The sequence below is a fragment of the Citrus clementina genome, unplaced genomic scaffold, assembly GCF_000493195.1.
Source record: "Citrus clementina cultivar Clemenules unplaced genomic scaffold, Citrus_clementina_v1.0 scaffold_9, whole genome shotgun sequence".
Classification (NCBI taxonomy): Eukaryota; Viridiplantae; Streptophyta; class Magnoliopsida; order Sapindales; family Rutaceae; genus Citrus; species Citrus x clementina.
Genome location: NW_006261964.1, coordinates 24200585 through 24221720, shown reverse-complemented (window position 1 = coordinate 24221720; position 21136 = coordinate 24200585). Strand labels below are relative to the sequence as shown.

The following is a 21136-nucleotide window of genomic DNA, read 5'->3' as shown; positions in this document are numbered from 1 at the left end:
TTTTGTCCTTTTGCATAAATAAAAGGTTCCAAACAAACATGCCAGTAGCCTAAAGACTACCAAATGAAAGCCTGCGGCATGTAAAAGGAAATAAATGAGGGACGCCATCTATTATAAGCGTCACTCTCTCCAGCGCGTGCTCCAAAACCAAAAGGCCAACAATGACCACAGTCCACCTCTAATTTTTCTTATTTGAGTTTGCCACCTTTCTTGGCTTCCATTTTCCTTAGTAAGTAGTTGCACTTCTCTCAATATATTCACCTAAGCTACACAAAAGATCCTAGAAAAACACACCTTGATCTAAACTTTGCACACCATTTTCTTGAAATAGTAATTTATTTGTTGAAATTAGGTTTAATATAAAATCTAATGAAAACACATTCCACATATGGATGTTGCAATAGATAAAATAGAATTGTTGATGGTAAAATTTAGATAAAAAAAAATGGCTAGGATGTGACATGTATGCAACGTCTGTCATGACTCACAAGCACTTACAAAGAATGAAGAGGGAATTGAAAGGGCAGGGATATAATGGGAAGTTCCCAAAGAATAAGCCTAAGCCACCTTAGCAGCCTGAAAACTGCAGAGAATGTCTCCTAAAGTACTCCATAACCACCACATGTCAGCATGGGACCATTGAAGTAGTGACGGCTCCTCTAATTAAGTCATAACACATTATCGTAACTTGGTGCCCACTAGGATCACCTCCAAAATATCTGTCTTAAAGTCACTTGAATTAAATATGAACGAGTAGATCACTTGGGCAGCTGTCTGCTCCATCATGAATGAGTTCAGTGGCGCCATAACCCAATTGGCTCACTTAAAATAAGTCAATTAGGATTGAGAACATGCTATCGGTAGAGATAGCATCACAAAAGGACAATGTTCAACCATAAGAAGCCCAAGAACATCAATAGAAACGGTTAAACTACTTTTTAACCCCTACATGAGGAAGAAAACAGTCAATAACAATTTGCCACGTGTCAAAGAGACACAAACATGCCATCACGGGCACTCTTTTTATAAGGTTAGGTAATTCTAACAAAGGGGACAAGTTTTCTCACTCCCACAAACACTCAAACTTTTTATTATTCAAGGGTTTCTTTGAAACCCATCATCTTCTCTATCCTCAACTCCGTCTATCCCAAAAAACTGTCTTGGAGTGACTCAATCTCCATTATCACCAAAGCTACCTCTTAAAGTGAAGCTCCCATAATATTTTTAGCTTGAATCAAAATTAGACCAAAGCATAAATTAAGATCTAAATGTCGAGAATTCTAGTGTTATTCAAGCTAAAAATAAGTAAAATGACAATAGATATTCTTGTTGGTGATCAAATTTGAATCACACCGTTGGACTATGACATGTGTATATTATTCCTCATGCCTAATATGTCCTTATAAAGAAAAAAAGAAGAAGAATGAATCAAAAGGGCAAAGATAAATGGAAAGTTCTTAAAGAAAAAGCATAAGCCACCTTAACAATCTAAAAACTTTAGAAAAAGTCCCCAAAATACTTAAAATCGCCACATGCCAACATGAGACCACTATAACAATGATAACTCCACTACTAAAGTCATTATATGTTATCACTGCATGGTCCCCACCAAAATCACCTCCAAAATATCTCTCTAATAGTCACATGCACAAAAAATAAAAGAGAATATCAGTTGAGCAATCATATAGACCATCATCTATGATGTCAGCAGCTACCTCAACTTGGTTGACTCATTTGAAATAAGTCAATCAAAGTTAGAAACATGCTATCAGTACATATAATCTCACAAACGACAAGTGTCCAATCCTAAAGAGCCCAAAAGATTCAAGGTGAACAGTTAAATTACCCCACGACCCCTATTTGATAAGAACAACAGCCAATCGCAGTTTGCCACGTGTCCCAAAAGACACATAGATGTCCTCAAGGGCACTCCCTTTATAAGGTCGGGTTAGTCCTACAAGAAAGACAATATTTCTCACTCACACGACATTAAAATTTTCACTTGTTCAAGGATTTCTTTGAAATCCATCATTTTCTCCAGCCCTTGCCTGACTTAACCGTCGAATTACCATCACCAGCAACCACTGGTGCAGCTTTTAATGGTTATCTTTCTTTGTTTTTAGGATTGCCTCAGCCCAATTCATCTCTAGAAATTTGTCCTAAAGTAAAACATGCCCTATCATCTATAAACCATCAACGTAAAGTTCTCATAATATTTTTAGGCTCAATCAAATTAGACAAAAAAAAAAAAACATTTGGTGCTATCTACGTGGTTTGAACAAAAAGTTCATTATCCCAACCTTCATTGACAAAGAGAGCTTCTTATCTTTAAAGAACCTGCCCACTCTCTAATCGTACCCACCCATTTCTACATATAAAGCCATTACCTTTTTCCATTAAAGATTTTATTTTTCACAAAAAAAAACTACTTTTCTCCAAAAAAACTTTTACCTTTACCTATGAAAAACCTCCTTACCCATAAATCAAATATGGTTACAAACAACCCACAAGAGGGTGATGACCCCTAACAAGATATTATTGAGGGCTATGAGAAATGGTCCCATAACCAACAGAACTTGAACAACTAAAGCAAAGTTCTAGCCAAAGCGACCTCCAAGCAAAAGGAAAAGCCTTTAACCCAAGATGATGTTCAACAGTTGATAAGATATGTCCTCCAAGCCATTTTTCATCTCATACTCCTGGATAGAGTCGGTCCTACTCCACCACTCACCGCGACAATTCCAGTATCCCATCTACACGGGCTAGACCAAGTAAATTCCCTTAACTGGGTCAAAAGCGAAACTTATACAAAATAAAGACATAAAATTGACCGCCACCAGTTACAATATTAGGGGACAACCCAAAAGGCAAACTCCACCCATCTTTATTAATCTCCGTGACAAGTTCAATGCTAACCTTTAATGTGAGGGGGAAGAGTTGGCTGAGAATAAGTTACTCAACAGTGATGTAATGGCTGAACTTCACCACCTCTGTAAAAAGGTAGATTGGATCGCAAAAGGAAAGGGAATCTGATAAGTGCATATTTTTCATATATTTTGTTATTAATTTTTTCATCTCTTTTTTGTTTTGGTCTTAAATATTCTAGTTATTTTAGTTAATTTGTTTATACTTTCGAGTATAAACACGAAGCTCTGGTGGTGGAATTTTATCTTGTAGTATTTCTCCCCTTGTCTCTGGTACATTAACACTTGGTTCCTGTAGTTCAAGGTTTCCTAGGTTTTCATTATTAGAAATATCAGTTTTTTGAGTTTGAGTTGAAGTGCCCAGATCAGGTAAAAACAGATTAGGTATAGGTGTAGAAGTATGCCAAAAATGATCTTCACTATTTTCTTTCTCCCCCTGAAGAGAATTTTGGCCAAAAAAAGGTTGATTTTCAAGAAATATAACATCCATACTGACATGGAATTTCTTTGTTTGAGGATTGAAACATTTGTAACCTTTTTTATTAGGAGCATAGCCCAAGAAAACAAATTTTTCAGATCTAGGATCCAATTTAGATTTAAGATGGTTAGGAACATGAACAAACACAGTGCACCCAAAGACTCTTAACTGAATATTGGAGGTAATCCTACTAGAAGGATATATAAGTGTGAAGTATTCTAAAGGTGATTGATACTTTAAAACACGGGTAGGCATCCTATTAATCAAATAACATCCTGTTAAAACAACATCACCCCACAAATATTTAGGAACATGCATAGAGAGCATGATAGCCCGACTAACTTCAAGTAAATGGCGGTTTTTTCATTCCGCAATTCCATTTTGTTGTGGAGTATCACGACAAGTGGATGTGTGAATTATACCCTTTTCCTTACAAAACACCTCTAGATAATTATTAAAATATTCAATACCATTATCTGTATGGAGTAGGCTTATTTTTGTTTGAAATTGATTTTCAACCATGTTATAAAAATCTTTGAATAACCCCTCAACTTCAGATTTTTCTCTCATTAAATAAACCCAACAAAGCCGAGTATGATCATCTATGAATGTTACAAACCATTTTTTTCCAGTTAAAGTGTTGATTTTTTAGGGTCCCCAAACATCACTATGAATTAAATAAAAATGTTTTGAGGCACGATAAGTAAGTGCTTTATATGAAACTCGATGACTTTTAGATAAAAAACAACTTTCACACTGAAAAGCAGTACAATCAGCATTTTTAAATAAATCTGGAAACAAACATTTCAAATAAGGAAAGCTAGGGTGTCCTAGTCTAAGGTGCCAAAGCATTATTTGATCCCTAGCAGAGTTTGAACTAATACTACTGCTCAAACCTTGAGCTTGTTTATTCCTTGATAAGTAGTCATCAAAATAGTAAAGACCTTCTCACAAACTAGCACTGCCAATCATCGTCCCAAAGTCTCTGTCCTGAAATTCACAATGGGAGTAAAAAAAGACAGCACAACAATTAGAATCTTTGGTTAATTTACTGACAGATAACAGATTGCAAGAAAGTTTAGGGAAATGTAGCACATTTTTAAGCTCAATGGTTCCAGAGATTTTTATTGATCATTTTCCAGCTATGGAAGATAAGCTTCCATCAGCAACTCTTACCTTTTTGTTACCAGGGCAAAGATAATATGAATTAAATAAACTAGAAATGCTAGTCATATGATCAGAAGCACCCGAATTAATAATCCATGGTGCAGTAGTTGAGTGGCTAAATAGAGCATTAATAATACTACCTGTTTGGGCTAGTGAACCACTAAGAGTACTAGGTGGAGGATTAGAAGTCAGCAGCTTTATGAGATGGTCAATTTGCTCATTGCTGAGATTTTTTTCTAGATTCTCCACTTCATTGGCAGACGCACGGCTATGCTTGCTGTTTTTCCAGTCTGCAGGCTTTCCGTGGAGTTTCCAGCAAGCCTCCCGAGTATGGTGTGGTTTATTACAATAATCACACCATACTTGAGGTTTTTGTTGCTGTTGAGTGATGGAGCGGGTAGCATTAGCATTTGCTGTAACAAGGGTAGATTTTTCCACAGAGACAATGGAGTTCTTTTTTCCCAACATAACACCTCGACGACTTTCTTCTCTCCTTACTTCAGAGAAAACATCCTCAAGAGTAGGAAGTGGCTTTCTCCCAATAATTCTTCCTCTTATCTCATCAAATTCAACATTGAGCCCAGCCAGGAACTTGAAGATTCGTTCATTATTGACAGTTTGTTTGTGGTGTTTAAAATCTTCTATGCTCTCCCACTCGTAGTCGTTGAATAAGTCCAGATCTTGCCACAATCTCTTTAGAGTATTGAAGTATTTTGTTATACTATAATCTCCTTGACAGATATCTCCAAGAGCAAGCTGCAACTCATAGATCTGGGACTGATTTCCATAGTCAGAGTACATCTGACTCACATTATCCCAGAGTTCTTTTGCAGTAGAGTAGCACATATAATTTGCACTAATGTCTTCATCCATGAAGTTGACTAACCATGCCATAATCATGGAGTTTTCAGCATCCCAAACACCATAAGAGGGATCAGATATTTCAGGAGCCTTAACATCTCCGGTAAGATAACCAATCTTTCCTCTTCCCCTAATATACATTCTAACCGACTGAGACCATCTTTGAAAATTTCCTTCATTCAGCTGGATAGTTGTAATATGGACAGAATGAGATTCAGAATGGGAAATTTTTTGTTCTAGTCTTTTTGAGGTGACTGTGGTTTCAGAAGATTGGTCAGACATGGTAGGGAAGAGATCAGAAAGAAAGGGAGCCTAGCTCTGATACCATGTGAAAATAGGTAGAGAAAAAGTTTATGGAATAATTCTCTGTTTCATATCTTCATGAGACTGTACACAGTCTTAATATAAGGATACAAGAGACTAAGAAAGGAAAGAAAAAATTAAAACAGAATATTACACACTGATTTCTAAGAAGCAATAACTCTATATTTACACCAAATATACACCTAAATATATAAGGAAAACCAAATCAATTTGGTTTGGTCAACCTTTCAATACTTCTACACCTATACCTAATCTGTTTTTACCTGATCTGGGCACTTCAACTCAAACTCAAAAAACTGATATTTCTAATAATGAAAACCTAGGAAACCTTGAACTACAGGAACCAAGTGTTAATGTACCAGAGACAGGGGGAGAAATACTACAAGATAAAATTCCACCACCAGAGCTTCGTGTTTATACTCGAAAGTATCATCACAGTATTAAAGACCCTCCCATAAACTCGGTACAACCTCAATCGTCGCCTCCAAGCACTGATTCCTCAAAAAATTCAGGTAACATTTCTTCTTCTAAACATTCCAGCACTTTTTTTCCTGATCTTGACTTACCCATAGCATATAGGAAAGAAACCCGAACCTGTACTAAGCACCCCATTGCTAGATATGTTTCCTATGAAAAGTTGTCCAATAAACAAAGAGCTTTTACCACAAAAATCTCTTAAATACCAATTCCTAAAACCATAAAAGAAGCCCTAGACCACCCAGATTGGAAGTTAGCAGTTTTAGAGGAAATGAATGCTCTAAAGAAGAATGGTACGTGGGAGATTGTGGATTTACCAAAAGAAAAGAAACTGTGGGTTGTAAGTGGGTGTTTACACTTAAATGTAATGTTGATGGGAGTGTTGAGAGATATAAGGCAAGGCTTGTAGCAAAAGGGTTCACTCAAACCTATGGAATTGATTATCAAGAAACCTTTTCCCCCGTTGCAAAGATAAATTCCATCCGGGTCCTTATCTCATTGGTTGTACATTCTGATTGGAATCTATACCAGTTAGATGTTAAAAATGCTTTTCTGAATGGGGAGTTAGAAGAAGAAGTCTTTATGGATTTACCACCGGGTTTTGAGGGAAATCATGGCAGCAGTAAAGTGTGTAAACTACATAAGTCTTTGTATGGGCTCAAACAGTCTCCTAGAGCATGGTTTGAATGCTTTGGTAATGTTATAAAGGGACACGGCTACGCCCAAAGTCAGGCAGATCATACAATGTTTTACAAACATTCTATTGAAGGGAAATTAGCAGTGTTAATTGTATATGTAGATGATATAATTTTGACTGGTGATGACTTAGTTGAGATTTGCAGATTAAAGAAAGTGCTTGCACGTGACTTTGAAATCAAAGACTTAGGCAACCTGAAGTATTTTTTGGGCATGGAGTTTGCTAGATCAAAAGATGGGATTGTTGTGTCTCAACGCAAGTATGTTCTTGATTTGCTTGAAGAGACAGGTCTACTCGGATGTAAAGCAGCCGAGACACCCATAGATCCTAATATGAAATTACATCCAGCTAAAATTGAATTTGTGACCAACATAGATCGGTACCAACGCCTTGTAGGTAGATTAATCTACCTTTCACATACACGCCCGGACATAGCCTTTGCAGTGAGCTTAGTCAACCAGTTTATGCATACTCCAAGACCAGAACACTTTGAAACTGTATATAGAATCCTTAGATACTTAAGAGGATCTCCGGGTAAAGGTCTTTTGTTCAGAAAAAACGGGCACCTACAAGTAGAAGTCTACACTAATGTTGACTGGGCTGGTAGTGTAACTGATAGAAGATCCACTTCTGGTTACTGCACCTTTGTTGGAGGAAATTTGGTCACTTAGCGCAGCAAGAAACAAATTGTGGTAGCAAGAAGTGGTGCAGAGGCAGAATATAGAGCAGTAGCTCTAGGAATTTGTGAGGTTTTTTGGATCAAAAAAATTCTTGAAGAACTTAAGGCAAGTAATTCTCTACCTATGAAAGTATATTGTGACAACAAATCTGCCATTGCAATAGCACATAATCCAGTACTCCACGACCGAACTAAACATGTTGAAGTGGACAAACACTTCATAAAAGAAAAACTGGACAGTGGTTTGGTCTGCATGCCCTACATTCCTACAAATGAGCAGATTGCTGATATACTCACCAAGGGACTACCTAAGAAACATTTTGAGAAATTGGTTTGCAAGCTGGCCATGAAAGACATTTTTATACCAGCTTGAGGGGGAGTGTTGAAAGGTTGACCAAATCAAATTGATTTGGTTTTCCTTATATATTTAGGTGTATATTTGGTGTAAATATAGAGTTATTGCTTCCTAGAAATCAGTGTGTAATATTCTGCTTTAATTTTTTCTTTCCTTTCTTAGTCTCTTGTATCCCTATATTAAGACTGTGTACAGTATCATGAAGATATGAAACAAAGAATTATTCCATAAACTTTTTCTCTCCCTATTTTCACAATTTTTATCTTAGTTTTTTTTATTTTTTATTTTAGGTATATTTTGGGATTAAAGAGAAATTAAATCGGAACATTTAAGAAGAAATCTGCTTGAAGGAATTAGGAAGGGAAATAACTGAAGATTTTTGGAAGCCAATTAATTAATTGATATGCATTCGGAAGCATATGGGATTTCATGGAGATTAATAAAAACTTTGGGAACAAGCATGCATAAAATGGAAACTTGTTTAATGTGCATGGAAAAGATTGCATGTATGTCTTGCCAAAGCTAAGTTCACGTGCATGGGATTAAATTATGGAAAGCAAATTGAAGAAAAAGGAAATTGGCAAAGTGGGCAGCATGTGCATGGCAATTAAAGGAAGCAAATATTTTGCATGGCTACAAATGGCAAGCACGTTATGGCATGGGCGGTTTGGCTTTGGATTTAATTCTTTCCATGCAAGGATTTAAAAGCCACAATTGAAGCATTATAAAAGGATCAAGCGGAAGCAACACAAGGGGGATTTTCGGCAGCCACACATACAAAAAAATTTGCAGCCGCAAAGGAGAAGAAAAAAAAATAGAGAAGGCAGCCGCTTGAATTAATCTCCATGATTGGTTTTATCAATCCTCTTATTCCCAATTTAATTATGTTAGGCTAGATTTTCTATTTGGTTGAGGGTGAATTCAAAACCCTAAACATGCTATGCAATTAAATTTAATTTCTATCATTCAATTTATTTAATTGAGATTGTTTATGATTTTCTATAATTAATGTTTATGATTTTATTCTCGTCTTATTTGAGTGGCCAATTAGATAGGACTTGAATAAAATTTATTACTAGATTAAAATTCTTGATCCGTAATTGTCTTGATATTTTAATCATTAGTAGTAGGTTGGAATCAGTAATTTCGATTGGAGAACATAACCTAGGTTAAATAATCCGAGCTTGTGTGTTTATTGCCTAAATTAACATAATATCTTTCTCTGCTTAATGCTTCCATCATCTTAAATTTAAAGAGCTTGTTTTAAATTATTTAATGGTTAGATATTAGGTGAAGAGCTTGTTTTGCCTAACGACACACTAAGGAAAGATTGAGGCTAACAAAGCTTATTGTTATCTACGGTTGATAGTTTCAATATAAATTGATGATAGAATTGATATAGTATGTGCATGTTTGGTGGTGGCGAATTATTCTTTAACTAAAGTTTTTCTCATTGTTATTTCTTTATCCCTTAATTAGAGTTTTTATTAAATTATTTTTTTCGTAGTTTTAATTTCTTTATTTCTTGCTATTTAGTTAAAAATTCAAAACCCCCCATTTTTCTATTTTTAGTTGGTATTTTCTTTAGTTAGATTAATTTATATTATTATTCCTACTATTATTTTATTTTAAGTCTTGTTTTAGAGTTGATAATAAATACATTTATCATAGTCTCTGTGGGATCGATCCTTACTCGCTCTGTACTAATTATATATACTAGTAGTAAGGTTTTAAATTTGGTGCACCCTAACGACACTACCAGAATCATCCTTGAAGATCTCCTCTTTCTCTGCACTCCAAATGGACATCGATGTCGATCAAAATGCAGCTGGGATCGTCTGGGTTATGTCGTCTGAACGTCGATCACATGGCGGTTGGAAGTCAGTGTCGCGAGCTCGTAGTGGCTGGGATTGTTTGGTTGGGTTGTATCTAGATCGACCTCGTGGGTTTGGAGAACAAGAGAAGCGTGGCTGATATATTTGGAAATTGGAATTAAGTTTTCATTTTGAATTTAGGAATTTCCTTTCGTGCTTTTATATTTAGGGTGCGTTTGGGATTGAGGTTGGGCAGCTGTAGCTTTTAAGCTACAGTACTAAAGTATTTGGTAAACACTAACTGTTGTAGCTTGGAAGTTATATTAATATGATTTTTCACTTGTATAATAGAAAATCTATTATATCTTTAATAATTTTGTTAAAATTATTAATTAAAATTTATATTTACTACATATTAGTAATTTTTGTTTTATAGTCACAGCTTTTTTTCTACAGCAACTGTAGCTTAAAAGGTACAGCACCTCAATTCCAAACGCACCCTTAGTTATTTTAATTTTCTTAACAAGCACTGCAATTCGATTGGATTATTCAAATCAACCCGAATTCGATTTGATCTTAATCAAATCTGATCTAATGACACAAAATTATATTCAATCGGACATAATACCAAATCCGAATCTAATCTAAATTTTTCACATCGGATCTATCCGAATCCAATCCGATGCCCAGCCGTATTACAAACTATATTAGAGCAAGTTGACCAAAATGTGACAACCTTAAAAAATATTGGATCTAGTGATATGTTCATTGTTAAGGCACAACATACATCTTACAAAGGCAAGCATCCAGATAAGTAAAAGTGTTCAATTTTCAAATTATTAAAGTTAATTTGTTCAAATTTTCAAGTTATTAAAGTTAGGAAAAAGGATAAATACACCCCCAAAATTTAGAAAAATAGTCACACTTTCTCAAGTTTTCAATAAAGAGCACCAACTCTCTTTTTTTGCCATAATATCTTTTGGCTCTATTAACCTCAAAAAAATTGACTCTATTATTCTATGAAAAATATAAATGTAATATTAAAATAAATTTAATAATATCTACAAATTAAATTTGAAAATATTTTAAAAAAATAAAAGTTTACAATCCATAAGGCATATTTATTATATTAAAGTAATTTTTGTAATAGATGGAAATATAATACTGTGACATAAAAAAATTTGAATTATTTTGAATATTGTATAAATAATATTAATTGTGAGATATATTTTATTAATTGTAAAATCTATTTAATCCAATGGTTTATTTAAAATCTTTATAATATATTATCACAATAAATATAACTATTTAAATTTTTAAAATTATTTTAAATATTAACAATATTCCAATGTTATTAGTCTACTAGATTAGTTAAATTCTTTATGTTATATTTATCTGTATTTATTAAAAAATATAAAGTCAAATTTTTTTTAGTTACTATATTCAAAAGGTATTATCATCAAAAAAAGGTTTAGTCTCTCTCATTGAAAACTTAGGGTATGCACATGATCATTTCTCCAAACCTTGGAAGTGTAGTTGTCATTTTTTCTGTTAAAGTTAATTTAATTAAAATTTCCCTTGAAAAATTAAAAATATATCCACAAAACAACTAGCTTTTTTAGGAAATAAAAGTTAACTTAAAACAATAAATTTTGTTGAAATTTTTTCAAGTTTATTGTTTAAAATGCATTTTACTGTCCTTCCTTAAAAAATAAGCAAATAAATGTAGGTTAATTTTGGTTTACCCTCTTGTCATATAACAATCTTCGAAATATCTTCTAAACTATTAAAAATTTCAACTGCCTTCCAAAATCTTCTAGGGGCAAATTTTTTTTTTTGATAAGCTTCTAGGGGCAAGTTTGTTATCCCACAAGAGAGTTTATTGAACTTAAACTAAATATTCCCAATAATAGACTTGGAGATAAAGAATCTTCCTAACGTGTACTATTCCAATTCTTTTCTTTTCTTTTTTTTCTTTTTTAATTCCCAACAAAGACAATTAACTTAATCTTCTTATTTACAGGGGTTCGAGAGATGCGTTTGGAGTAGCTACGCTAGCAAGTTTCATTTTTTCACTAGTGTTAAGTCTTTGTTTTATTTCGTGTAATATTCCAAGGATGTTTCTTCATAGTAGCTTGCAGGGGGGCATTATGAAAGTAATTGCTGTAGAGAATATTTTGAACTTGTACTGTTTGTGGGTTTCATTTAAACTATATTAAAGACAATTTTCCAAGGGAAAAAAAAGGCTAAATACAAAATTTGATTAACATTCCCTATAGAGTCAATTATTAATTTACGAGTATTGACAGATTTAAGCAAAAAACTTGTTTTTTCGAGACTAATGTAGAGAACCTGTGAAATTCTACTAGAAGGAGAAGCTGGGATTTTGATAAAGAAACAATAATTCATAATCCGTTCTTTTAAATCAACAAACTGATCCAAACATCTAATAACATCATTATTAAAATAACAGTACTAATTTCATCAAGAGACAAGAATTAATTATCCATCAAATTCATGAAACGTTACCAACTATTCATCAAATTCACGCCCCAAGTGCAGCCAAAAGACAACCCAAATCAAGTATTCCAAAATCCTGCAAGTATACTAAAAACCAGCTGCTTCTTCGAAATCTTTGTAACTCAAAACCTGCGCAAAATGCAGTAACTCAAAAATCAGGTAAAAAAAAAAAAAAGCAGCAACAACTTGACCAAACTAACACACACTAATGAGTTCATGAGCGTTCACAAAGAGCAGCTCAAAATATGGTAAAGACACCATATGATAAACAAAGATATTCAACTATTAGAAAGCCATTGTTGTAAAATGCAAAGAAGAAGCTTATAAGCATCCGATGATGTGTTGAGTTCTGAAACTAAATGGAAGTGAAATTAATAGCATCAAAACTACACAAACTGTCCAACCTCCAAATGAGGATCTACACGCACATCCCGTATGGAACCATTATCAACAGAAATCTTCAAAGAAAGGTTCATCCTACATTTTCCTAGCAAAATCTTTCAATCCCACAAATAGATTGCAACACGCAATCAAGTTTTGATTCAGTATTCTAATGCTTTTAACCCAAAGCATATCAATCCCAGAAGGAAAACAGATGAAAAACAAAACCAACTTTTTTATTATCTTCCGTCTCAAAATCAGATAAACAGCAATAAAACCAGAAGCAAAACACAAGTTATACTAAGGTCAAACAAACAGTTATCAAAACGTATATGTAATCAACCCAAAACAGTTCAAGCGAAAACTGAAAACAATAATAGCCTGCCACAGATTGAAGAGTATGGCACAGCATAGCTTGATAAAGTTAATTACACAAGAGGTGCTTCATCATATATTCTGCACAGCCAAGCTTCTCTCCCTTTCCCTCATCCTCTTCCTGGCCATAGTTGCCAGCAGTCAAGATTACAAGTAATAATCTTATACGGAAGCCCTTTGCATGCGGGAAATTATCAAACAATGGTCTTATGTCACCACAAGCAACAGAGAAGATTTTCGTACTTCGTACTTTTTACGAGCAGCTGATGGATTCAGTAAAAATAACCTAGTTGGCACAGGAATTTTTGGCTCTGTTTCGAGAACAGGATTCAGTTTGCGGTGAAGGTTTCTCACCGACAATGTAAAAGAACATTGAAGAGTTCTTAGACTGAATGTGAAGTGACGCGAAATATTCGCGATTGAAACCTTGTTAAAATCATCACCAGTTGTTCGAGCCATAATTTTAAAGCATTAGTTCTGGAATACATGCCCAATGGGAGCTTGGAAGATCGCTTGTATTCTTGTACTAGCATTTTAGATATTTTTCAGAGATTGAGCAAAATGATAGACGTTGCATCAGCGTTGGAATATCTCCATTTTGGTCAATCGACGCTATAATTTATTGTGACTTAAAGCCTAGTAATGTATTGTTGGATGAAAATGTGGTTGCTCATGTAAGCGATTTCTGCATTACAAGGCTCTTCAGAGAGGAAGATCAAGACATGCTGCAAACATAAACCCTTGCTACGATTGGTTATATGGCACCAGGTTTGCTCCAAAATCAATGCTATATTTATTTATATATTTTCATTTCAAATCTTCCAAATTATTGCTTTGATATTCTTTTCAAAATATTATTGATTATTTATCTAATTCTATTATTAACTAGATTCACAGAACATGGCATAGAAGATGTTTACAGCTACGGAATTATGTTAATAGAAACATTTAGCAGCAAGAAACCAACAGGGGAAATTTTTACCGCAGAATCGAGCTTAAAGCGTTGGGTTAGTAACATGCTGCTCATTTCATTTATGAAAGTTGTTGACACAAATCTACTAAGTGAAGATGTTTGGTCGCAAAGAAGCAATGTGTTATATCTATATTGAACTTGGCTATGGAGTGCACTGTAGAAATCGCCTGAGAAGAGGATCAACGCAGGAGAAATTGTAAATAGATTATTGAAATTTGGAGATGCGTTGGTTAAAAGTGTCGAAATGGTAAAGTACAAGGTTAACAAATTTAAATCTATTTTCTTTTCTTTTCGCTGATAATAAATTGTAGTATTTGTAATGAATGTGTACCCTTGAACAGTAGTGTTCTGTTAATATTTTGCTCAAAAAATTATACTAGCCATCTTGTTGCTTTGGGATAGTTGCTTTTCATAAATCCGCTGAAATTTATAATAATATAATATATTAACATCAATCTAATAGCTCAGGAAGTAGTATTTCATTCCTAATTTCACCCGCATAAAATATACGATATATGCAAACCACACAGAGGTTGTTTTAGGTTTAGCATTTTTATTTCGACAGAAAACGAAGATTATTGCAAGTGAACATGAAAATGCAACTGGGACATATTGAAAAGGTTGTGTTAAGATGTCTACAGGAAAAGGGACCTGTATTCATTAGCCTCTTGAATTCTCTCCTCAGGGCTTCTATCTTTTCTTTCCTCATCGAAATCAAGCTTCTTCTTTAATTCCTTCTCCTTCACATCTAACTGCACCATTATTGACAGGCAAAACAAACTATAAATTAAAACACCTTGGGAAATACTAGTAATTAAACAGTAAGCACTGAAGGAAAAATATCCATCTCACAGCATCATAAATCTCGTCATTATTCTCAAAGTCGCTTTCTTTGCGTGGAACAATATGGATGTGAACATGGGGTACCGACTGTCCAGCCTGAGGCCCATCCTAAGACACAAACAAACACGAAGTTAGTTTTGATAATCAAAAGAACAAAACATTGTTCACAGTTTCATGGCATCCATTCTAATCACACCAGGGAAGATATCTAGAGAGTAACAGCAATTAATGGTTCGATAGCAGAGTAACCATCTAGTCTCAAGTTGAGACAGTTCTCTTACTTGAATGTTCAATGTGAGTGATGAAGCCTTGTGGTAGACTTCAAGCTGTCTGCCGACCTTCCGTGCCGTGAGCCATAAATCACAAATTTCATCAGCAGTAAGATCAGCAAATCGCTTCACTTCACGCTTTGGGACGACAAGTACATGTACACATTGTTAAGTGTACAGCTGAACTAAAGCTCTGAACACACACACACACATGAAAGCATATGCAGACAAGAGAAAATTATACACAATGGGATGTGCCTAAAGTTTATAACAGCAGCATGAAGCATTCCTAATATTGTACCAATCTCTGACAGAGTGCAAGCCTACACACCTAATGGATATTAAGGCAGAACAATGAATTTATTACATAAAACAACTCTATTAATCACTTGGTCCTGAATTTTCCACTCGCAATATTATGCAAAAAGCAGATTCACACAAAAGTTTACTACTAGAAATTTTATACAAGGCAAACAAATAAAATTGGATGAATATGTTTAGGGGATGGATTTGTTAAAGAAGCAAGTCTAATTACTCGGACAGGGCGGATATGCATCCAGTTTATGCAGGTCAACTATTGATACATGTCAAATGACACCATAGTTTACATGGTTTGATCTCATAAACGGAAGAAGGATATGACCTGCAAAGGAAAAGAGAAATTAATCAAAACCAAAAAAAAAAAAAAGAAGCAGAGTTTTTTTTTTTTTGGGCATCATGCCTCCTACTCAGGATTTCTAACTCGAGTGACTAACTAAATAAAGCTGACTGAAAACTACTCGGCCAAGCCACTGGGAGCGAAGCAGAGTAAATTAAAACAAAGAGATAGTATAAATAAAAAGAAGTACCAGGAAGCACAGGGCGTAAGTTGACCATGACAAAGGAGAGAGGAGTTGTATAGAATACATCCTTTGCATCTATTTTATGAGGCCCGAACTGATAATACTCAATCGACATCTGGGTTCAATGTTTTTGCATATTCATATTAATAGCAGAACAGGTACGGTCGTAGAAATAAATAAATACTAAGAGGATTAAATTTACTTGCCTTGGTGAAGGTGGCAGAGGAGGAGATGGGGCGACACCGTTCTGGGGAAGGTGAAATGAACTGTCACCTGCTGCTGGGGAGCGATGGAGATGGACATGGGAGTGGAGCAACAACTTAAGTACTTGAGATTACCGTTGACTATGAACGGCAGCAGGAGACAATGAAAGAAACAGGGGAAGGAAATTAAATAATTCGAATCTTTTATCCGACGCTGGCTCTTTGATTTTGACCATGTAACAACTTAGTATGAGGAAACACAAGCATTAGTCGCAGAAATTAAACAAAATATCAAGTTTCCCTTCGATGGTATTACAGGATATGAGTTAGCTTAGTGAATGGTTTTCAAGCCTGCCACCGTAAAGAGAGAGGACTAACAAAATAATTTCGATTTTTTAGGGTCCTATCGTTTGGAGAAAAAAATTATGGATCCATAGTATTATTTGTTTTGTAAGATTTTGTGAATTTTGAAAGTAATGGTATGTGTTTCGTTCTATTAAACTGTTTTAAAAAATTTTAAAGATTGGTATGGACATGATTTTAAATAAAAATTTATTTACACATATAAAAATGTATATAAAATATTTTTTACTGGACATGTAATAATTAATAATTAAAATAAATATTATTAATTTAATTTTTTAATCTAGTTATCTCAATATAATTGACAATAATAATATAAGTTTAATGATTTTATTTGTTTATTAATAATTTTTTAAATCTTTATAAATATATGTAAAGATATATATGAATTTGTATCAAATATAAAATTAATTTTTAAAATTAAATTTTAAAGTGTTACTCATTCCCTATTCTTTTAAGTCTGCTATAAAATGCGGACGATGAGCCCTAAACTTCAAATTTGATACATCCATATGAATACGAAGGGCTATGCGTACCACTGGAGTACCTCAGATTTAAAAAAGATTATGTGAGGGACTGAGGCCGAAGTTAATTGCGATCCAAATATTTTATGGGATCGTAGGTATGACATAATGATATTTGCATTACTCTTATTTTTTAAATTAAACTTTTTATGTCATTTCTAACCTTCCAGAATGAACACAATTAATTAGTTCATTTGATAAGATTATTTGAAAAATAATTGCAGAGGATTTAGTTATTAAAAAAAAAAAAGAAACACTAAAAATTCAAAGTCAATAGAAACGAGTAGTACTATTGAACAACTCTATATATTTTTCTAAATCTAATTCTTTATCATATCTTTGAAATATTTATCTTCGAACCACTCTAGCAAATGCATTGTATGAGTTCAATTTATTTTTACAAAGCACGAATTTATATTAAAAAAAAACAGAAATATATTATAATAATAGAGCAACCGATGGCTAGACCCAAAGTAAACCGGACTATTCAGATATAATTTCAAATATCTAGAAAATGAAAAGCCCTACAATGCCCACACAAGCACGCGTAAAGGCTCCACTTCATAAACTTCAATCCACAAACTTATTAAAACATATATCATGAAATTAGTAATAAACATAGCTCCAAACTGAATATAGCAAACATAGAATTGTAGGAATTCCAGAATTCAACAAGTGATGAGGATGGGCGAAGGATTATTCTGTATCTGAGATATGATGTATAATAACTGTATGAAAGCCCAATGTTTTTAGAAACACTAATAAAATTTCATGAAGTACTTTATTTAGAGGCCTGAAGTTTCTGGCAGCTTTGGCGAACGTTCAAGAGAAGCCTAATGAAAGGCACTGCTAAATTTTCACAGGAAAAGCGACCTGTATTGATCAGCCTCTTGATTCATCTCCTCGAGGCTTCTGTCCTTCCTTTCCTTATCCAAATCAAGCTTCTGCTGTAATTCCTTCTCCTTCACCTCTATCTGCACCATCAGCAACATGCAAAGGAAACTATTCAACCCTAGGTTGGAAAATTAAAGTCACCACAGAATAATAAAGGAAATTCCCATCTTACTGCATCATAAATCTCATCATTTTTTTCAAAGTCACCAGCTTTGCGCGGGAGAACATGGATGTGAACATGGGGTACTGTCTGTCCAGCTTCAGGCCCATCCTAAATTACAAAGGAAAAAAAAGAAGTTAACATATCAAAGAAAGAAGCAAGGTAGAGACATATAAATACAAGCATGCATTGCTAAGTTCAAAGATGCATCATGCAGCAAGATTGTTTTCTATTGAAGTCCAACAAAAAGGTGATTGCTTAATTTGTCAGCGAGCATTTCAGCCATCAATTTATGCCTACTGCAAAGAAATCAACAAGCTTATAAGTGTATACGACTCATACTAAAGCTTTAAAAAAACTGGTTCAAATGGCCAGTTGTATTGAGAAAAATACAAAATAATCTTGATTAATCTATCAAGGTTGTCCAACAGTATTAGCTTCAAACCTACCAACTAGGATCTAACACATATACAAAAGCATTTAGGCTCCGTTTGGGAGTACTGTGCTGTGGTTGCAAATTGAAGTTAAAAAATTTTGGTTTGAGCCTGGCTGCCACAGTGCAGCACTACCAAACAGGGCTTAAGTGAATCACTGACACCAAGGGAAGATCTGCAAGACTAAAGTGCTGAGGAGCCAGCAGGTCGAACAGAAATGTTAACAAGATCCATATATATCATGTAACTGCCAGTTACTCACTTGTATAGAAGATCCCAAGATCAGTGTGCCAATTATGAGGCATCAGAGAAAGGGGCATGAAATAAGAGGCAAACAACTCACATACTTAACATCTAAGTCCAAACACACAAGTAGCTGATATGAGATTAGAAGTCCACTAGAGACAGCACTTACTTGGATGGCAAATGTTGTTGATGAACCCTTGTGGTAGCTTTCGAGCTGTTTGCCAACCTTTTGGGCTGTGAGCCATAAATCAGTAGTCTCATCAGCTGTAAGATCAGCAAAGCGCTTTGCTTCACGCCTCGAGCAGACAAGTACATGTTCATGCTGTTAAGTCAACAAAATATAAAATTGCAAATAGTCATACATGCACAACACAGAGGTTAAAAAAACCGTACACGACCTCATAAAAAGGCAATCTAGTGGCAGCCGTTGTAGGTTTCATCTTGGGTCCGGTGTATCGAGGAGATCTACGTCCTCTATTTTTCATTAAACTATTATCTTATGGGTGATAACAAAATGTTATAATTTAGATACAGAGATTACTCAGTCCTCCTTTTCAGCATCATATTCACGACATGCACCATGAGTAATTGTATGCAAGCTGTAGCATTGTCTCTGTCAAAATGAACCGATCGATAGCGCAGAGCCTTTTATATACATCTGAATATTAACCTAGTTATAGTTGGGCCACCTTACTTATATAATATCAACCAAACATACTGTTCTCAAAACATATGCGAGGCTGGCTGCATCTGAATGTTCATAAACTATCCAGCCAAGATCTGCATTTTTAACTATTCATAATGGATTTATGTAAGACAGGAATCATATGCATGCATTCTCTATTAGGTTTTCGTCCAAACCTAATACCCCTCAATGATGTTTAATGCAAACCTATCAACAAAGAATCATTATTTGTGCCCAAAAAGGATATGACCTGCGATAGCAAAGAGAAATGAATCAAAAATCAGACGAAAGTAAGACCACTACAAAGAAGTACAAGATTCAAAATGATAATAGATAAATAAATAAACGAAGAGATCAAATTATTTGTATCAAATGAGAGGAAAAAGAGCTATTGAATCAGAAGGTTAAAGTACTAAGACACAAAGAGAGAGAGAAGCATGGATCCAGAACAAGTAAAAAATTTAAGACATAAAGGACATGATCCAGATCAATTTAAATTATTTGATGAGGGGTTCCCTTAATATAAAATGAAATTATACATAACTTTCCCAGACGCAATTCCCCTAATAATCTCTGTGACTGCAATGCCCAACTTTTGTCAAACCCAAATTGGAAGAGATCACGAAAGAGTAATCATGTCAGCCAACAATGAGGGCGGTACAGTTTCCCCATCAAACTCACTCACAAATGCAAAAAATCCCTCAGCTTGGTTTTGACTCTCAGGTAGAGAATTCTTATAAAAAGGTTATCCCTTGCTAATGGGTTTTATTACTAAACGATTTTCCTAAATGATAAATTGCCCTAACCAATTCAAAAGAGCAAAGTGTTTCTTCATCTTGATTTACTTATTTTTCATTGAATCAATACATCAAACAGGTTGTGTGCATTAAGAAAGCAGATTAAAATCAAAACAGATATGTAGTACCAGGAAGCAACGGGCGCAGGTTGACCATGGCGTAGGAGAGAGGAGTGCTATAGAACACTTCCTTCGCATCAATTTTGTAAGGCCCGAACGTAAACTGAGTCGTCGACGACATCTGAGCTGAGGCCGATTTGATTTTACTTGCCTTGGGGAGAGTGATGGTGGTGCTGGAGATTGAGCGGCACCGTTTTAATGAATGCGAGAGGAACCAAGAAGAACACCTGCTAGCAGTAGTAGTAGGTGCGATTGCAATTGATTGCAGGAACAACTTTACCATTTATTCACCTTGACTTTTCACATACGCACTTGCACATCTATGATTATGAATCGGGCCTTTTTTGAAAAATAGCCCCCAAGCGCTTCAAAATTACAAATCGGTGATCCGATGATTCTTTTTACATGAATATGCCTCTGTAAGGTATGAAAAGTCTACAATACCCTTACAAGTATTGAGTAACTTGACCGAGGTCAGAGTCGAGTCAGTCAAGCAATTAAGCAAAGTCTTGTATGGTTGAGTAAATCGGTTCAACAGCTGCATAATTTGCTTCACAATTCAACTTTCTCATAAAAAGTAAGCAAGTGTTACCAATGGGATTGTAGTCCGTCGCACCACTCATGAAAGTAGTGGCGTAGTCAAAAAGTTAAATTAGTGAGGGGGTAAAAATTTTGAATGATGCAAATTACATAAACCAAAAAAAAAAAGTTTAATATTATATATATTAGACG

At 34.6% G+C, this 21136-nt stretch overlaps 2 protein-coding genes across 2 annotated transcripts; both read right to left on the bottom strand.

Moving 5' to 3' along the window:
* Positions 1-14539: 14539 nt before the first annotated feature.
* LOC18031403 (bifunctional bis(5'-adenosyl)-triphosphatase/adenylylsulfatase FHIT) lies at positions 14540-16136 on the bottom strand. Its single transcript, XM_024181490.1, has 4 exons — positions 15988-16136; positions 15150-15288; positions 14878-14976; positions 14540-14777 (listed from the first exon to the last, which is right to left on the bottom strand). Exons 1-4 carry the CDS (start codon positions 16092-16094, stop codon positions 14661-14663), a joined length of 462 nt encoding a protein of 153 aa, XP_024037258.1. The 5' UTR covers positions 16095-16136; the 3' UTR covers positions 14540-14660.
* Positions 16137-17544: 1408 nt separating this feature from the next.
* On the bottom strand, positions 17545-20702 carry LOC18031340 (bifunctional bis(5'-adenosyl)-triphosphatase/adenylylsulfatase FHIT). The gene is made up of 4 exons (XM_024181485.1): positions 20413-20702; positions 18973-19120; positions 18136-18234; positions 17545-18043 (listed from the first exon to the last, which is right to left on the bottom strand). Exons 1-4 carry the CDS (start codon positions 20685-20687, stop codon positions 17927-17929), a joined length of 639 nt encoding a protein of 212 aa, XP_024037253.1. The 5' UTR covers positions 20688-20702; the 3' UTR covers positions 17545-17926.
* Positions 20703-21136: the final 434 nt, after the last annotated feature.